The following is an 18,146-nucleotide window of genomic DNA, read 5'->3' as shown; positions in this document are numbered from 1 at the left end:
GAGACTTCTGGCAAAAATGGCAGATCCCACAATTGCTCGCTTCAAACTAAAGATATACATCTAAACAATTGATGTTATGTCTGAAATCATATAAGGTCATTGGAGTTTGTAATTTCAGAGTTAATGTTTTCATTCAAGGCTGAACACATGGAAGCTTTAGCAACGTGGTCTCTTGGTACAGACAACATGTTATATAATGTAAATTAACTTTAAACATAGTATATAATACCGATTGAAAAGATTTAGAATCGGGTTATTACATGTGTATGCTTTTGGCCAGTGCACTCACACATTAATGTGAACAGGTCTTCCTCAATGCCAGTAACAAAAGACAAACGGCTCATCTGACAGGCTGAGAGACAAAGCTGGAAGCTGCTCCACTGACAATGAGGAGATTCATCCCGAATCTGAAGGATTAACAGACGTGAACTTTGTTTTAGAATGCAAACCATCTCAAACTAAAGTTGAAAGGTTTTTGTACAATTCTCCGCGTGTGTGTGCATTATGTTTTCTTTTGTTTTTTCACTGTGTGTGTGTGTGTATTTGTGTGTGTGAAAGCTAATGCCTGCCCTTTCTCCCAGAGGATCAATAGGAGCTCTGTTGCCGCGGTTACAGGAGAGATCAGAGACTGGCTCTGTCACTGCCTCAGCCATCATCCTTCATCATCTACTATGAGCGTGCATGAGTGTGTCTGTGCGCGTGCGTGGATACACAGTGCATGTGTACAGTGCCCTCCAGAATTATTGGCACCTCTTTAGTAAAAAATTGCAAAACAGGCTGTAAAATGTATTTTAATTGATTATTTTCTTGGCCTTTCATTCAAAAATATTGATATAAAAATCTGACCTAGTAAGTAAAATTATTGAAAGAAAAAATAAATGTTGACTTTAAATAAATATTTTTCTCCAAAACATGTGTGCCACAATTATTGGCACCTCTTCATTTAATATTTTGTGCAGCCTCCTTTTGCCAGGATTACAGCTCTGAGTCTTCTCCTGTGATGCCTGATGAGGTTGGTGAACACATGGCACGGGATCTGAGACACTTCTTCCACACAATCCAGATCCTTCAGATTCAGAGGTTGACACTTGTGGACTCTCCTCTTCTGCTCATCCCACAAATGTTCTATAGGATTTAGGTCCGGGGACTGTGATGGCCGTGGCACAACCTTTATTCTGTGGTCAGTAAACCATGGTTGTGTAGATTTTGAGATGTGCTTTGGATCATTGTTCTGCTGGAAGGTCCAACCACGGCCCATTTTAAGCTTCCGGGCAGAGGCTGTTAGGGTTTCATTTAATATCTGCTGGTATTTGATAGAGTCCATGATACCATGTATCCTAAGACGTCCAGGGCCTTTGGAAGAAAAACAGCCCACAACATCAAAGATCCACCACCGTACTTCACAGTGGGTATGTGGAGCTTTTCTGTAAGACTATCTTTCTGTATACGCCAAACCCACCTTTGACGTTTGTTGCCAAAAAGCTCTATTTTGGTCTCTTCTGACCATATAACCCTGTCCCAATCAAAGTCCCAGTAACGTTCTGTAGGCGCTTTAGTTTGTTGTTAATTGACAGCAATGTCTTTTTTCTGGCAACCCTCCCAAACAACTTGTAGTGATGTCGGCGGCGTCTGATGGTCGTTTGAGACTTTCTGACCCCAAGACTCAACTAAGCTCTGCAATTCTCCAGCTGTGATCCTTGGAGATTCTTTTGCCATCCTCCTCACGGTCAATGTACACACACGTCCTTTTCCATTCTTGACATCTCCTGTTGCTTTAAACTTCTTAATTATTACCCTGTAGTGGAAATGAGCATTTTCAACTGTTTCAAGATGTTCTTATATCCATTTCCTAATTTGTGCAACTTTTCGTCGCAGATCATCACTGTGTTCTCGGGTCTTTCCCATAGTGAAGAATGACAAAGAGAATTTTGGCCTGTGTCACCTCATATTAATACCCCAGTGAAACAGGAAGTCATGGTTGACCACTCAAGAGTTCCTAAACAAACAGGTGAACCTAAAGATGTAAGATATGACTGGAAATATACTTCAGTTAGATTTTTATCATAGGATTTTCTAGGAGTGCCAATAAGTGTAGTACAGATATTTTGGAGAAGAATATTTATTCTAAGTCAACATTTATTTTTTCTTTCATAATAAGAAATACTAATTTTACTTTTGTGAATATTTTGAATGAAAGGCCAAGACAATAAACAATGAAATACATTTTACAGCCTGTTTTGCTCATTTTTACTAAAGGGGTGGCAATAATTCTGGAGGGCACTGTGTACAGATACACTCGTGTGGAGGAGACAGGATGATAAAAGAGACGGAAGAGTGATAAAATATCCAGATACAAAATCTTTTAAAGCACTGTCTCTACTTTAAAGCCTGACAGTTTCCCTTGACTGTTTTTTTCGTGGGTATTTCAATCTCCACCATAACTATCTCCACACATGTAGGATAATAAACTAGTCCTTTGGAGAGTGTGGGTGATTGATTCTCTTTCAACAGCTCCAGCTTTGGGCATTTCTACAGCGCTTGCACAGATATTCATTTTGAGTTGGCATTTAAGAAAGGCGCCAAATGGATCTACCCGAGCGCTGTGAAACGGGGCGCACACTCTTAATGGGAGTTTTTGCTTTGTTTGTTTGTGCCAAAAATGTTGCACTGCCCACAACCTGTTTATGCACCATGGGAACGGAGACTGAGCAATGCTTCATTCAAAACAGCCACATTTAAATCCTCACATTACCTCTGCAACCTATTAAATAAACATGAGTTTAATTGGTCTCTGAAGGGCTTTCTAGTCCAAATTTAAAATCTTCCCTTTTCCATATATTCTCTGTTTACTCTGGAAGTCTGCAGAAATCCCTAATCAGACATGACAAAAAGCAAAGGGTAAAAGTTAACTGTAACACATGGGAACAAGGATATGTGTGTGTCTGCACTCATTTGGGAGTGTGCACAAGTGTGTACACTGTGTGTACCCTCTGGTGCCAGTCCTGCCCTTCTGGCCTGCGTAGCCCAGGCAGCTGTTCCCTGCGCTGGGTTACATTCCTGGGGAGAGCCCTGGGGCAGAGCAGCTGCCTGGTGCACCTCTTCTTACCCCCTTTTTTCCTCTCGCTGGGCCTCTCTCTCTGACAGCACATGCAATAACACGGTGACATTCCTTCATTTATTACTGCACCCCAGCCCCTCCACCACCACCACCACTGATTCCAACAAACTCACTAACGCACTCGAGTGTGCTCGCACTTACCATGACAAACAAATATCCTAATAGACTACATAGACACTAGACAGAGTGAAGGTGAATGCAGTGTTACGGTAGTCTTCACTTGTCCACATACCATGCTGGGTTCCCAAATGCAGCTTCATATACTGAATATCTGTCCAAAGAGAGGAAACATATCGTATCAAAACTTTGTAACTACAATAAAAAGTGAAAACAGCATTAACTGTTAAAACTTTTATCAACCTACACAACTTTCACAACTAGTGCAACTGACAATTATATTCATAACTGATTAATTTGCCAATTATTTTTGGTCTCTAAAATGTCAGAAAGTCGTGGAAATTAATCACGACTTCCTAAACCCTAACTGACATCTTTAAATTGCTTGTTTTGTCCAATATTATTAAATTTACTATGACAATTGACAAGCGTGCATTAAGGGATTGTTTGGCATTTTTGCTTAAAAATATTTTGACGATTCATTTTTCTGTCAATCAACTAATCGATGTTTCAGCTCTGCTTTCAACCTCATATCTGTGCTCCATGACACTATATAATTATAGCTGCCATTATTGTTTTCTATTCTGGTTGTTTGTCTAGTGGCACCTATTAGGCCTGGAAGGGGATTCCCTCCTCTGTGATCCTCCTTTTTTGGGGGAAAGTCTTTCTTGGTCACTTGAGGACCTGTTTTTGTTTCCAGTCTGTGAAGCCCACTGAGCCCGTCATTGTGATGAAAGGCTATACAAATAAACTTTTCTCTTTTTTTGTCTTTCTCTTTCTACATACTCTTTGGTTTATTCTTAATAACTCTCCTCTTCTCCTGTCCACTGAGTCGTTGAGGAATCAGACTTGATGTGGTCCAGTGAAGTCTCCAGTCACTGGAGGAGTAAGCCTAACCTGGGCACGAGCAGACAATGTGTCCTGTGTGCCTGACCGACAGATGGCCTTTGGCACACACAAGCCGAGTTCTCACAAAGTCAGAAATGCTCTCACGAAACTACACACATGCATACACACATAAATGCATACGACGCAGACATAGAGTCCCACAGCCTCTCGCATCACATGAGGCTCATATGGGAAAAGTCATGCTCTCGCTCTCTCATACATGCAAACACATGCTCCAGCTCACAGGCGCACTCACACACGTATTCATGGTCACTCACACCGTTCACAAAGCAGTCCCACTGCACGCACACTGGTGGTCAGTCACATATTTCATTTCGCAATCGTGTTCATGCTGACGCAAATCGCACACACAGAATCTTTAGCTTGCACGCCAGTCTTCTCTGCACCTTTAACCCAGATACAAGCTTCTTTATCACTTTCCCTGCACAGCGTATCACTCTAAACTGCTCTCTGCTGCTTGGAGTGAGACATGTTCTGCAAGTACAAGGTGATGAAACAATATGAAACAGCATACCGTGCTTCCATCACATGATAATGTTGTAGTAATGAAAGAAAACCTTATAAAATGGATTAAATAGCAAATCAGGAAAGTCCATCACCTATTGTGGTATGAAATCCTCATCAGAAGACTTTTTACTGTACGCACTGATCATACAGTTCTAGTATAGGATGGACAATCTATGCCGTGTTTTATCACATCATGCACTCAGTCGACATATTACTAAGCGCTCTTCAGAAGACATGAGAATCACTCCTAAAATCCAATATTCAACCACTCTGAAAAGCTCTCATTCTCTTTGAGGTGAACAGTGAGGGGCTTAAGAGGCTGAACTGCACTTAGTCTCGTGTTTGTCCAAGAATTTTAAACAAATCATTCTTCTAAAGAGGATGCAATACCAGACGAAGAAAAGCTGAGTGAGAAAATGAATACAATCAGACCATGAGCCAGAGAGGGAGAAAGAGAAGAGAATAAATGGCCACATTTATAAGGAGAGACGTAGCTGATTAACCTCTTCTGAATGAGATTACTAACATTAGGACAGGGCCATTGCCTTGAGACAGGTGCGTGCAGGAGTGTGCAGGTGTGTGTGTGAGAGAAAGAGAAAGAGTTATGCACATTATGACTACGTGCATAATGGCCCTGTGTGTTTTTAGCGAACACTGAAAGTTTTTCCTGGAAATTGCAGATGAGAATCTGCTTTCATCTGCCAGGAAGTCTGACTAACGAGGCCTAAACCTAAAGCTGGAACCAAGACACGCAAAGTGGCCTCGGCTTGTTGACCGTGAGGTTATTAACTCAAATAAATGCAAGACAGTAACACCAAGAACTGAATAAAGTCCCTAAAACAAACTTCTAGTGTATATACTGACATAAATATGTAAAATATTCTAAATTAGATTTTTTTTTTATGTGAGAACTTGAAGTGCCCTGAGTGAGTTTGGAATGTAAATAATAAAAACGTCTTTAGATGAAATTTCAGATGTCTGGATTTACAATAACTGCTCAATTGGCCACTTATACAACATCTGAGTCCCATTATATACATTACTGCCCCAACAAAACAGCTCATATAATTAATCAGAACTTGTGGAAAACTAAATATGGATCAAATTTTTCTTTTCAAGACGAGCCATGTGTTAACGATGGAAGTTAGCGTGGACAGTTTACGGGCTCTGCCGCAGCTGTGTTTTCACACTCATGCTCCTGTAAAGTAAAAAACTATTCAGCCGCCAACACACACAGCTGCAGAGCACAAACACAGACAAAAACACACACACACACACACAGACAAAAACACACACACACACACACAGACACACACAGACACACACAGACACACACACACATCGTTAATAGTACCATTAAGGAGCTTTGTGCAGTACTAAAACATGAAGCGAATACTTGTGGGATTTAGTCAGTAATGGTGGCTGTAAAGAAGAGAGCTGCTATTACAGGAGAATTTACTACACATTACTAAGCGGTGCGCCTTGGGATGGAAATGGAGAGGAAACCATCTTCATTTTATTATTGGAGGAGATTATAGAGCTTGGATGCATATGCTCAACTGTCTGAGCTTTTGTGTGTAGGTGAATATTTGATTGCGTGCGTGGACTTACTTCAGCGTCTTGATTCTGTAGGCTGTACGTTCTCTTCAGAGCGCGCATTGTTGCTGCACTTAGCTCCTCTTCCTCGAGCAGAAGCTCCAAAAGCACCACTAGCTGCTCTGACGTCAGCTGAGGGAGACAAAACAATTCATGAGATTAATAGTGCTGATTTATACAACCTCATAAAATACATTGAGACATATAATTGGATATTATGAGCAAAAAAGTCACATCCCCCTTACACCAGCAGTTTCAAACTACTAAACAAGCAACATTATTAACATATTGAATGCTGTGGGTCTGTTCTCAAACACATTTATGTTTTTTTTATTTTCTAAAAGTTTCATTTGTTTCATTTTCAGTGCTGGGAAAGGTTTGATGAAAAGACACGGCAATATAAGTCAGGCAATTAATGCAGCCTTTCAAACGGAGGAAAGTGTAGCATAATAAAACGGAGCTGAAATGGCGATTAAATAAATATGGTAAACCAAGTGAATCTTGTACAACTGGGAAATATTATAAAATAGGCAAAAGAGAAGCGATGAAGGGAAAATATTCATATTTGAATCAAGGGCAAGCGAGAGAAGTGAAACAAAGCAATGAAGTTAGGTCGTAAGACTGCAATGAAATCCCTGAAATGTTGCAGAGCCTAACATTTGAGAAAAGATTTTCAGGAGTTAGGCAAAGCCTCACTGTTGCTTCATAATATCATGTGCACTGATTGTGCTAACCCGAGGTAAACCTAAAGGAAACAAGCTTTTTTTCTTCTAATGACTAACATCTTCAGGGACGGTGAAAACTCAGCGGTGAATTTAGACGATTATTTTGAGGATGGATGTGGGCAACGATATGAGAGAGCGACTTCCTCCTCTGGAGAGAGCTGTGCCCAGCCTTGCCTGCCTCTCTCCTGCTTACACCCAGCACTCGCAGAAACACTCTCTCTCTGGTCCCAGTCTGGGACACAATTAATGGCCAACAGCCCTGCTGAGACTGATGTGAAAATAGGTATGAAGTGTGAGTGTGTGTGTGTGTGTGTGTGTGTGTGTGTGTGTGTGTGTGTGTGTGTGTGTGTGTGTGTGTGTGTATGTGTGTGACTGAGCGAAGCAGAGCGCAAGAGAGGAAGGGGGAAAAAAGACAGTGACATGGGAGGAGGAAGACAGACAAAACTCTTCTATTCAGGAAAACACATCCAGTAAAGAATAGAAGAAGAGCTGCTGTGTTTGTATTATATATTTTGTTAAAAGCTTGTCCATTTAAAGCTATCTTTGGTAAACAACCCCCGAAGCATTGCTGGGAAATACCAGACCTAAAACCAGGAAGTATTTCAGCATGTAGCTGAGGGAATAACACCCAGGCTCCAGCTGGCAAGTGGTCAAATCAAACAACACACACACCACACACACACACACACACACACACGTCTGTGGAAAAATCTGATATCTAGTCTTGCCCTTCACCCTCTATCGACTCACCCCTGTGTCCGTCCTCTCCTCCCTCCATTTTGTGAAGGCTGAGTGTTTTTCTGAAGTGGCATCTCCATCTCTAAAGGGTCCTTTTGGGGCCCACCCATGATCCTTCTCACTCTCCCACCCTTTGAAGAGTCCACAGCAATAAAACACCACTCCACACATCCCTCTTTCTGCACTGACTGTGAGGTCCTGTTGTGCCTGTATGTACTTATGTTGCTATGGTGGTAATCAATATGTCTACACCAGTGTGTACTAAAACAAATTCCTGCTCACTGATGGTAGATTACAAACCAATTTATATTGTTGTCATTATCCTGGCACACACACACACACTGTACAAATATTCAGACAGAAACATGATCGTCTGCCTCTTCACATGCAACATCTTCATGTTCAAGTCACTTACATCGACTAACATCTGCTTCCATCTTCGTCTACCTCTTATTTACTTCTACTAAAACACTAACTAACTCAAGAACTGTACTTAAGTACAACTTTGAGTGTACTTTATTTGAGAACTTATGTTTTATGCTACTTTATACATCCATTGCACTACATTTCAGAGAAACATATTGCACTCTTCACTTTACAACATGCATGAATTGACTCCGGTGAATTGCTTGTACACAATTTGAATCCGGTGCAGCGAAGGCGGATTCTGCTTGTACAATAAAAACTACCAACAACTCTTCTTCTGAGAGGAGAGAGAACCTCCTCAACTAACTTGAGCCATCTTATTTCTATGTATTCAAGCCACCTGCAAAGGGCTCAAAAACTGCTTTCAGGCTCCAATTTAAGGAATATCTAACTTTGGGGACTGAAAATGTGTTTCAGGGTATCTTGAGTATGTGTGAGAGTGAGAGAGAATGAGAGTGAGAGAGTGAGAGAGAGTGAGTGAGAGAGTGAGAGAGTGAGAGTGAGTGAGAGAGTGAGTGAGAGTGAGAGAAAGAGTGAGAGAGAATGAGAGTGAGAGAGTGAGAGAGAGTGAGTGAGAGAGTGAGTGAGAGAGTGAGAGTGAGTGAGAGAGTGAGTGAGAGTGAGAGAAAGAGTGAGAGAGAGTGAGAGTGAGTGAGAGAGTGAGTGAGTGAGAGAGAGAGTGAGAGAGTGAGAGAGAGTGAGTGAGAGAGTGAGTGAGAGAGTGAGAGTGAGTGAGAGAGTGAGTGAGAGAGTGAGAGTGAGTGAGAGAGTGAGTGAGAGTGAGAGAGAGAGTGAGTGAGAGAGTGAGAGTGAGTGAGAGAGTGAGTGAGAGAAAGAGTGAGAGTGAGAGAAAGAGTGAGAGTGAGTGAGTGAGAGAGTGACTGAGTGAGTGAGTGAGAGAGTGAGTGAGAGAGAGAGTGAGTGAGAGTGAGAGAAAGAGTGAGAGAAAGAGTGAGAGAGAGAGTGAGTGAGAGAGAGAGTGAGCGCAATTATAGTGGGAAAGGTGAACTCCATGGCTGAGTACTCCCTTATTAATGGGCAGAGCTTGAAGAATGGCACACAAACACTTACAAACAGCCTATACACACAGCTAAACACACACAGTCCCATGTCATGACCAGGTCATGGGTAAGTCTAACAATATACCCTTAATAGTACAGTGCTGAAAGCACTTTACCACTGAAGGGGAAAACGTATCCCTCCATCTCAACGATTCATGTGAAAAGATCCCCTCACACACACAAAGCAGAATTTTTGCCACATGAAAGAAGCATTTCATTCCCATTCAGTCCGTCAAAGCTGAGGAATGCTAATGCTGAAACAGACTAAATACACCGTTGCTCACAAACCCTTTAATCTCGCTCATATGGACATTATATTTAAAACAATGTACACACCAACATACACACTTCACTTCCGTACAAACCGCTGACACGGGTCAGTTGCACCAGCTCTATATTATGTTGAGCCTTGCAAGAGGACCTCTGGGAAATATGCTGCTGAAATGCCTCCTTCACACACTGACCTCTAAACCTCAACAGAACAATGACACACACACACACACACACACACACACACACACACACACACACGCACACACACACATAGACTGTTTGTCTCACTGAGCTCTCAGTCACTGAGGTAAACAGCTATAGAAAAACACAGAATATGATGTCCACCTCAAACTATAAATTAAATAAAGTAGATAGCTCCAACCCCAGAACAGTGTGTGTGTGTGTGTGTGTGTGTGTGTGTGTGTGTGTGTGTGTGTGTGTGTGTGTGTGTGTGTGTGCACTGCAGTACAGTATTCCCTTGTGAGTGTGAGAGTAATGCAGAGAAAGGGTTAAAAGGAGGAAGGAGCTACATTTTTCGTGCATACGTGTGGGTGTATGGGACCATGGGACTAAGTCATTAGTCATGCTACTGCTGCTGTATTATATGTTCGTACAGCACAAAATGAATCGAAGCTCTTTAGCTTTGTGTACAGAATGTGTATACACACTCATAGCATCAACAGAGGCTTTATTGTGATATTTCTACCCTTAACATTGATCGGGCTGCAATAAAGCATGAGATTCAACTGTGAGTCTCCGTTGGCTTCGCTGCACTTCCATTTTTCTGAGACAGTGTAAAAGACAAAAAAACTAAACGTGTAAATCTTAAATCTTTTTCTGTCCTTATCCAACAATCCATCACTTGTTCAGCATTTCCATGGCAACGGCACTGAGTACCACTGTGCGTTCTGTATAGCACACAGGAGAGCCAGCACATGTCCTTTTTCAGGAGCCTTTATGCATTGATCACAGGATTGATCCAGAATATTTGCATTTAGCTCCATCTACCCCTCACACTCCTCTGTGGTAAAGAAGGTCATGATCTACACCCGTTTCAAGTCTCTTGCCACAGCAAGGTCACTCGCCATGCACCATCACATCTCTACCAGAGGAACCTGAGATAACCTCTGCTAAGTGAATCTTCACTCTCCTACATTTCTGCTTCTACTCGCACTGACTTATGAGGAAAATACCTGCTGGTCTTTTTTTACTGCTATTTTAAAGTCTTTCTTAACACTTTTCTCACTCGACTGGTTTCAGGCATTAATGGCTTGAACCCTCAAACTCTTCTGGTTTGCTTGTAATGATAATCAGAGAAGCCAAGCTGATTGTAGGTTACTGGTAATAAGAAATACAAAAGGGAATTAACAAAAAAAGTGGAAAAGACAAACGCACAGACGGAGCAAGAGAGACAAAAAGAGAAAAAGGCACCAAAGGGAATGTGATAAAAGTCAATGATTGGACTAACTGACCATAAAATTCATATAATGACTCAAAAGAACACAAGAGAAGCTCTTTCTTTGCTCTTGGCACCATTGAAAGGAGTACAGAGGTGTTGCTAATGCTTTCTTTTCCTCCCATACCTTCCCTCTCTTCCTCCCTACATCCATACCACTGAGGAGAGTGTGCTGCTTGTTCAGTCACACTGCATTATGGAGGTTTGAGACATTGAATAACTGTGACATTATAAAACCAAACTGTGAGAGGCCATTGAATCGTGTGTGCATGCGTGTGTGCGAGATGCCATTCAGCCGCTCGGCTGCTTTTTATTTCTGTCTGACCGCAGGCTCGTAAAAACACATTCTGGCACCAGCAGCTAAAGGCCTCAGCCCACGCCTCAGGTACTAAGGTTTCACTCATTCTTTCCCTCAAGTCCCTCCCCTTCTCTCTCCCTCTACCCTCTGTCTCCATGACTGTCTGCTCGCCGTCTCCATACCAACTTCTTTTCACTTTTCTTTTCACTGGACAAAACTGTGTGTCTGGCTTCTCCAATTATAACCCCCCCCCCTTGCTTCCTTTATCTCTCTCTGTCCTGTCTGTATTTTACACTTGATTTAAGGGCCCAAGCATTCATCTGCTCAAACTACATCGCTGGACTCAATTCTTGAGGAGAAACGGTTCGCAAAGCAGCTGTTAAGATTCTCTTAACAGCATAAATAGCATCACAAATACTTACACTGTTAATTAGGCTTTAACTGTATCTATAGAGCTGTATTTAATTAAACATGTGCAACAAAATGGGGCAGATGGTCAGGAATTAAGTAACAAGCAAGAGGCAAAAAAATACAAAAAAATAATGATGTTAAGAAACTTAGTAGCTCGGGAGAATCATATTTTGGCAAGTGGTCATTAATTCAATGAATGAAGTGTAAATGCAACAAATAATGTCTGAATCTACGTAGCAGATTGAGTCTTACTACCATTCTCAGTGAGAAACAGATGACTTTGTTTATTTATCACAACATGGTCACACTGTATCTGGATGCTTCTCTCATACAGTAACAGGAGTCTGTGTGGGAGAGTTTAGTATAAGGCACGGCAGTAATGAAAAGACCCTATAAATATAAAGCCTATAAATATGAAGAAAAATATATTCATACACTGTGAGGATATGATACTGCAATCTTGTGGCTTCACAAGGTCTAAAAAGACATTATAAAAAGGGCCTGCTGACATCATAGGTTTTGTAAACCAATTTCGGGAAATGGATTGGCGCACACGCACGCACAAATACACACACAGGAGATGCTGAAAGGTTATCTGTGAGTCACATGGTACCCTTTCAACTTGTGAAATGGAGCTGTCTTCTGTGCTACCATCTCCTGAAATTATGTCACACCTGCTGCTGCTGCAGCACGGTGACGATCTCACAGATAGTGGCGGATACAGATTGATGACCTCGGCGATGACCTATAAGCTGCGACTGTCTATCTGCAATCTAACAATTAACAGCTTTCATTCTTTGTTTTTTTTCATTTTGGAAAACTGCTTTAATCAATGACCACGACATCTACAGAGATCTGGATGACAGTGTATATTTGCGTGTATGTGGATCTGACTGTTGCAATCAGTCGTGAACCTAATCAGGAAGCAAAACAAAGAGAGAGCTTCTGTGAGAGTCGGACACAGTGGGACAAGAGAAACATGGAGAAAAGAGGCAGAAGAGGCAGAAAGCTACTGCAGTTTTGACCTTGCAATCACAACGACTGTCTGGATCAATTGTCTCATCAATGTCTCTTCTGACACAAGCACGTGCGCTGACAGTGCCAGTGTAAGGAATGTTCACCGGCATGAGTTTAATGGGAAACAAATATTTACAGCACGTACAACACTTTTGCCAATCAACAAAGTCCATTTGGAAAACAAACAAGTCTATGTGGCCTATTTATGCTGTGTAAATCAAGTGTGCCGGATACATTTTTGAGCGTGTCTTTGTCTGTATGCACAGGACAGCTACAGTATGTGTTCTACAGAAAGGAGTTATGCGTGCTTCTTCCCAATTCCCCAATATTTAACCCAGTGTATGCCCATGCATGTTTGTATTAATGCGTGTGTTTGATCAGCTGCTTGTGGTTAGGATGGGTAGTCCCTGGTAGCTGGCCTTCAAATTCACAGTCTCAAGCCAATCAAAAAGCAGCTTGCGGTCACAGCGGGGTTGAGAGTCAGGGGTTAAACTGAAAAAGCACACACAGTGGGCCCAGCGGTGGGGAAAGACTACATGGTTTGAGGGGAAAATCAAGTGGGCAAACATACACTCAGAGCAAAACACCTACAAAAGTGTGTGTTCAAGTACATGTACACGAGCACTTTCCACAGACACGAGGCATGTCGTCTTTGGCTCATCAAATAGCTTTCCTTCACAGTTTCAACACTTTGTTCTTTCTTTGTGTGGCCGCAGAAGGTGGGCCTTTTGTTATGTAAAATTCTATGTTCCTGCAATTTGGCATTGATCATGAAGGCAATTAACATGTTTTCTCTCCTACACATCCCCGCTCTGACTCATACTCTTTCACACATATACGCACCTCCCAAGCAGGGGAAGTTTAATTAATCTCTGGTACTCTGTGCTTTTGACGCAAGCCACAAATACCATTCCTCCTCCTCCCACAACCCGTTGTTCCATTCCCGATGGAGACACAAACAACTCCTAAAACACATTTCAGATAGGCGTCTTTAAACATATATATATTTTCACCCTTTTCTTCCCAATTTTGGAAAGCACAATTCCCATGTAGGACAGTCCTTGTCCATTCTTGTTCTACTGTGTTTCTGGGGAGGTAGAGACAGGCATGGGCGTCTTTCTCATTTTCACCTACACTAAGACGGGTTTAACAAGCCCCCTCAGATCCAATTGCCCTACATGCATGAGCCCTAACCAACCAGTAGGAGTCACAACCGGGGATTGAATCCAGCTCTCGAGTGTTTTGCCCCTGCACCACCCCTGTGCCTTTGAAAGACAGAGGCCTTTGAAACAGAACTGGAACAAAAGGACTCTGTTTGTGTGCGAGAGAGAAAAATCTGTAGCAATTGTATTACAGTGACACAGCTGGTGGATGGTGGAGAACAGAGGCATACAGGATTTCTTGTGTAACCACACATGGACAAACTGATGGAGACATATACTCCTCTAAAAGGTGATATTATTTGGTCCTGCACGAAAGAATTACCACAGATCTTGGTAAATATAGCTTCGGAGCTCAAAACTCACTTTTTAAGATATCTTGACTTTACATTTTCCAATGAAGGATTATTTTAATTTCCTTGAAAACATTTAATGTGCTAATATTTATTGATCTACAAAACATTTAAAGATGTTATTTTATTCTTTTTTTGAAAATAATTTGACATACTTTTCACAGGCAGTAATACATTCAGTGGTTTTATTTCATTGCTAGATATTTGTACCATGTTGACTTCAAGGTATTCCATTTCTGTGTATAGCTATTGAGCCAGTCATTGGGTTCAGGACATTTTCAAGTTACAGCTTGTAATGGTTGGGTTTGTTAGATACTAGATGATGTCATCTTGTTTTGAGTTCCTAATACAAATCCATTCTTGTTGTTGCTGTTATTGTATTTCCATATGTCACTGGAGAGCTTAATATGCTCTATATCCTGCTTTGGTGGATTTTCTTTCTAGCAAGAACAAAATTCTGAGGGAAATACTGATGTCTCAATCCAAAATCATCACCATATTGGAATTCAGTTAAACACTGATGCTGAACACAAACACACAAAGTAACACGATATATTCAGTTATCTCGCAGATAACAGCCCACTCCCTAAACACATAAGGTACGGAAGTATGAAATGTGACTATGGCTGAAAATAGCAGAGCGCCAAGGTTTAATTTCCTCATGTCATTTGTTCTGGCCTGATCCTGAGAGGGTGAGACCAGCCTAGGGGTCGTGTTTAAATAAAAAAAACAAGTGTGGCAACCAGCCACAGCAGTTTCATTTAGGGGTTCAGGGGTTGTGGATAAATATTATTGGTGTGTGCTGCTCTTGATTATAATAACTACTAGGGTTAATAGGGCACAGAGACACACAGAAAAGGGGTTAAAAAAAAATAGAAAAAGATTGCAATCATGAATGTTGGCAATTTTACCACGCCATTTCGTAGAGATCAGGTTGCTAAATGTCAGGACACACATTGAAGGCAAAAGCCCACGCACACAGGCAGCTAGGATTTGTCCATTCAAGCCGGGTTTAGCTGAATATCAACAATTATAGGGGTAAAACACAAACATGCACTGGTGATGATCTCCGGTGTGGAGAGATAGCATCTACTGCTGTAGAAAGATACACTGAGAAAGAGAGGTAGAGATCCAGAGTAGCAGCAGGAAAGATAGGATGACTGGCAGGAAAGAAAACAAAGAGGGAGTAGCAGCAAGAGACAAAAAGAGATGAGGAGACAGCAGAGAGAGGCTAACATAGCGAGAGTTATCAAAGAGAAGGGTCATGTTCAGGAAGAGACTCGTGAGTGCATTTGTGTTGTTCGTAGTTGTGTCTTTGTGTGTGTGCATGTGTGTGTGCGCAGTGTACAGTATGTGTGTTGTCTCCTGTGTGAACTCCCATCTGGCTGGGTTTAAGCAGTTTGAGCTGACAGAGGTATGTGGGATGGACTGAGCCCAGATATCTGCTGCACAGACAGACACGCACACACAGCTGTGGAGTCATGCACCACCACAAAGAGCCAGACACACACACACACACACACACAGGAAGAAAAAAGAGGTAGCTATTAGAGACTGACAGAAGACACCACAGAAACAGGAGAGAGATGGTTAGAGACATCATCACAGAGAGACGGGAAAAACAGATGGAAAGAAATTCAAAACTTCTTGTTTACTTTTCATTAAAACCCCAGGAAGACAATCTGTCTGTCTTTTTCCTATGATAAGACCACATCCAGCTTATGATATTCCAGACTGGGGAGTGTGGAGCTGTCGCCTGCAGTATGGCTGTTGGCAACAACTAAACGTCTTCCATGTGTCTGTCTGAATACCAGATAACTTCAGACTTTGGGAAAGATAGTAGTTCTATGTTGTCATCACCTAGCAGTTTGAATGGCAGTATACACAGCTTCATTGTTGCGATACAGCATCACTAGCACTTGTCTTGAAGTAAATTCACCTCTATTGTACAGCACTTTATTCCTTGTAACAGGACGAGCTCAAGAGAAAACATCATTTGTAATGATTCTGTAATGTTTGGTGGTAAGAACATTTCTCAAGCTGAAAGTTCATAGTCAAGTAATGGATTACTATTTTGATAATTGACTATCTATCAATGCCAAACATTCCCATGTTCCATCTTCTCAAATCTGTCAAATCTGTATATCATATTTGATGGTCAGATTGTGGCAAGCAATTTTGGAGATCACCTTTTTTTGTGACATTTTATAGGTCAAAGGATTACTCAAGAAAAATAATCTGTAGTTTTAGCAATAGCAATAAAAAATGTTTTTATTGTTGCTACTCTGGGGATTTAAGCCTTACCAACTCATATTTCAGAAAATGACTGGTTTTGTAATATATCTTTTATATATATGTATTATCAGTCTTTTGGGAAAAAAACTGATCATAAAGCATAAATAGAACTGTGACCTCCACAACTGAGGACTGTTACTGACAGTCCGATCTACTATACAGCTGACATTACTTTGTGTGCATGCGTGTATATCTGTGTGTGTATCCGTGTGTGTGTGTGTGTTTGACAAGGCTAATTGCGTCAGGGCTGTCTGACGGCGCGTCAGCTCCCAAGTCATTACCAGAAAAGACAGATGTTTTAGCACTCAGCACGCAGCATTCACACGTTCACACACAGACACGCAAACACAACATTACGCACGGTACCTATGAAAGCTATGAGGTGACGCCTAAATCAGTTTTTATGTGAAATGCATTGATTCGTTTCCCACCACTAAAATTCCAGCTCCATTTTACAGCTTAGCCCCATATTGAACATGACTCTATACTGAATATCTGGCCAAAGCGTCTCTAGGTTTAGCACCATGACCTCCACGCTACAGTGCGTTTTTATAGCACTGCATTATACTCAATGTCTAAATTTGTGTTTGAATTGACTCCAATATGAACAATGTGTATTTGTGTTAGTGACAAAGTGCTCTGCTTGTTTTGTACGTATTGTGGCAGCTATATTCAGCACACTGTTCTTTCTCTCTCTCTCTCTCTGTCTCCGTCTGTCTCTGCCCCTGATGGGTCACTTTAATGAAACTCAAATGCTTCTGGGATTCAGAACGTGTGTATATATATAAACATATATATGTGTGTGCTTTTGGGCGTGTGCGTGTTCTTCTTGACCACTTCAGTAAAAAGCCTGTTGAAGCTACTCTTGCTCTGTATAACTACCCCACAATCCAACCCCAGAACAGTGTGTGTGTGTGTGTGTGTGTGTGTGTGTGTGTGTGTGTGTGTGTGTGTGTGTGTGTGTGTGTTCCTCAGAGATTCATAAAGCCCTGAGTGGTATTTCTGAGCAGCTATGCCTGCCATGAAATAGCTTGTGAGCATCGTCAATCCTGACTGTAGATCACCCACATACACATATATGCACACACTCATGCATCTACGCAGACTGCAGGGAGTCCCCGGACGAGATGAGACAGGCAGTGAGCTTCAAATGACCCCGAAAACAGAACTGCTGCTGAGTGATAAATGAGACAAATACTCGCTGGCACTCTCTCCCTCTTACTTTCTTTCTGTCTTGCTCTCCCTCATTAACACAACACAAATGGAGCCATCTCCTCTCTCTCCTCTCCTCCCATCTCTACACATTAATCTTCCCATCCCCTTGCCCCATTGATGACTTTCTCTAAGCTTTTTAGTGCATATCAAAAGGGAAAACAGTTTTCACTCTTCATCAGCGCATATGTCAGGAACTTTGGATGAAGGAGTGTAATATAGCCTGATCTTGTATTATTTCTAAGATTTATGTTAGGGGATTGAAATTGGACCTGACGGTACTACAGCATCGCACATCAGCCAGACAAATACACAGTTCCGTCTGTCATGTACGCTTTTACAGACAGATTTGACTTTTAGTGTCTTTATACAGTAACATCCTGTCATATTACGACACAAGTAAAACTCTGGGGTCATATATAGTAGAAGCATTACCAGTTACCAGTGCAATAAAGCATGTGGACACACAGCTGT

General features: G+C 41.6%; 1 protein-coding gene across 1 annotated transcript in view; it reads right to left on the bottom strand.

Annotated features, from left to right (window-relative positions):
• Positions 1-18,146, bottom strand: part of aopep (aminopeptidase O (putative)) — a 68,990-nt gene that overhangs the window by 8,100 nt on the left and 42,744 nt on the right. The window contains 1 exon segment of the mRNA XM_029439355.1: positions 6,263-6,379. Coding sequence (XP_029295215.1) covers positions 6,263-6,379 — 117 coding nt within the window.

Source organism: Cottoperca gobio, chromosome 9 (assembly GCF_900634415.1).
Source record: "Cottoperca gobio chromosome 9, fCotGob3.1, whole genome shotgun sequence".
Classification (NCBI taxonomy): domain Eukaryota; kingdom Metazoa; phylum Chordata; class Actinopteri; order Perciformes; family Bovichtidae; genus Cottoperca; species Cottoperca gobio.
This window is presented reverse-complemented; position numbering and strand designations above follow the sequence as displayed.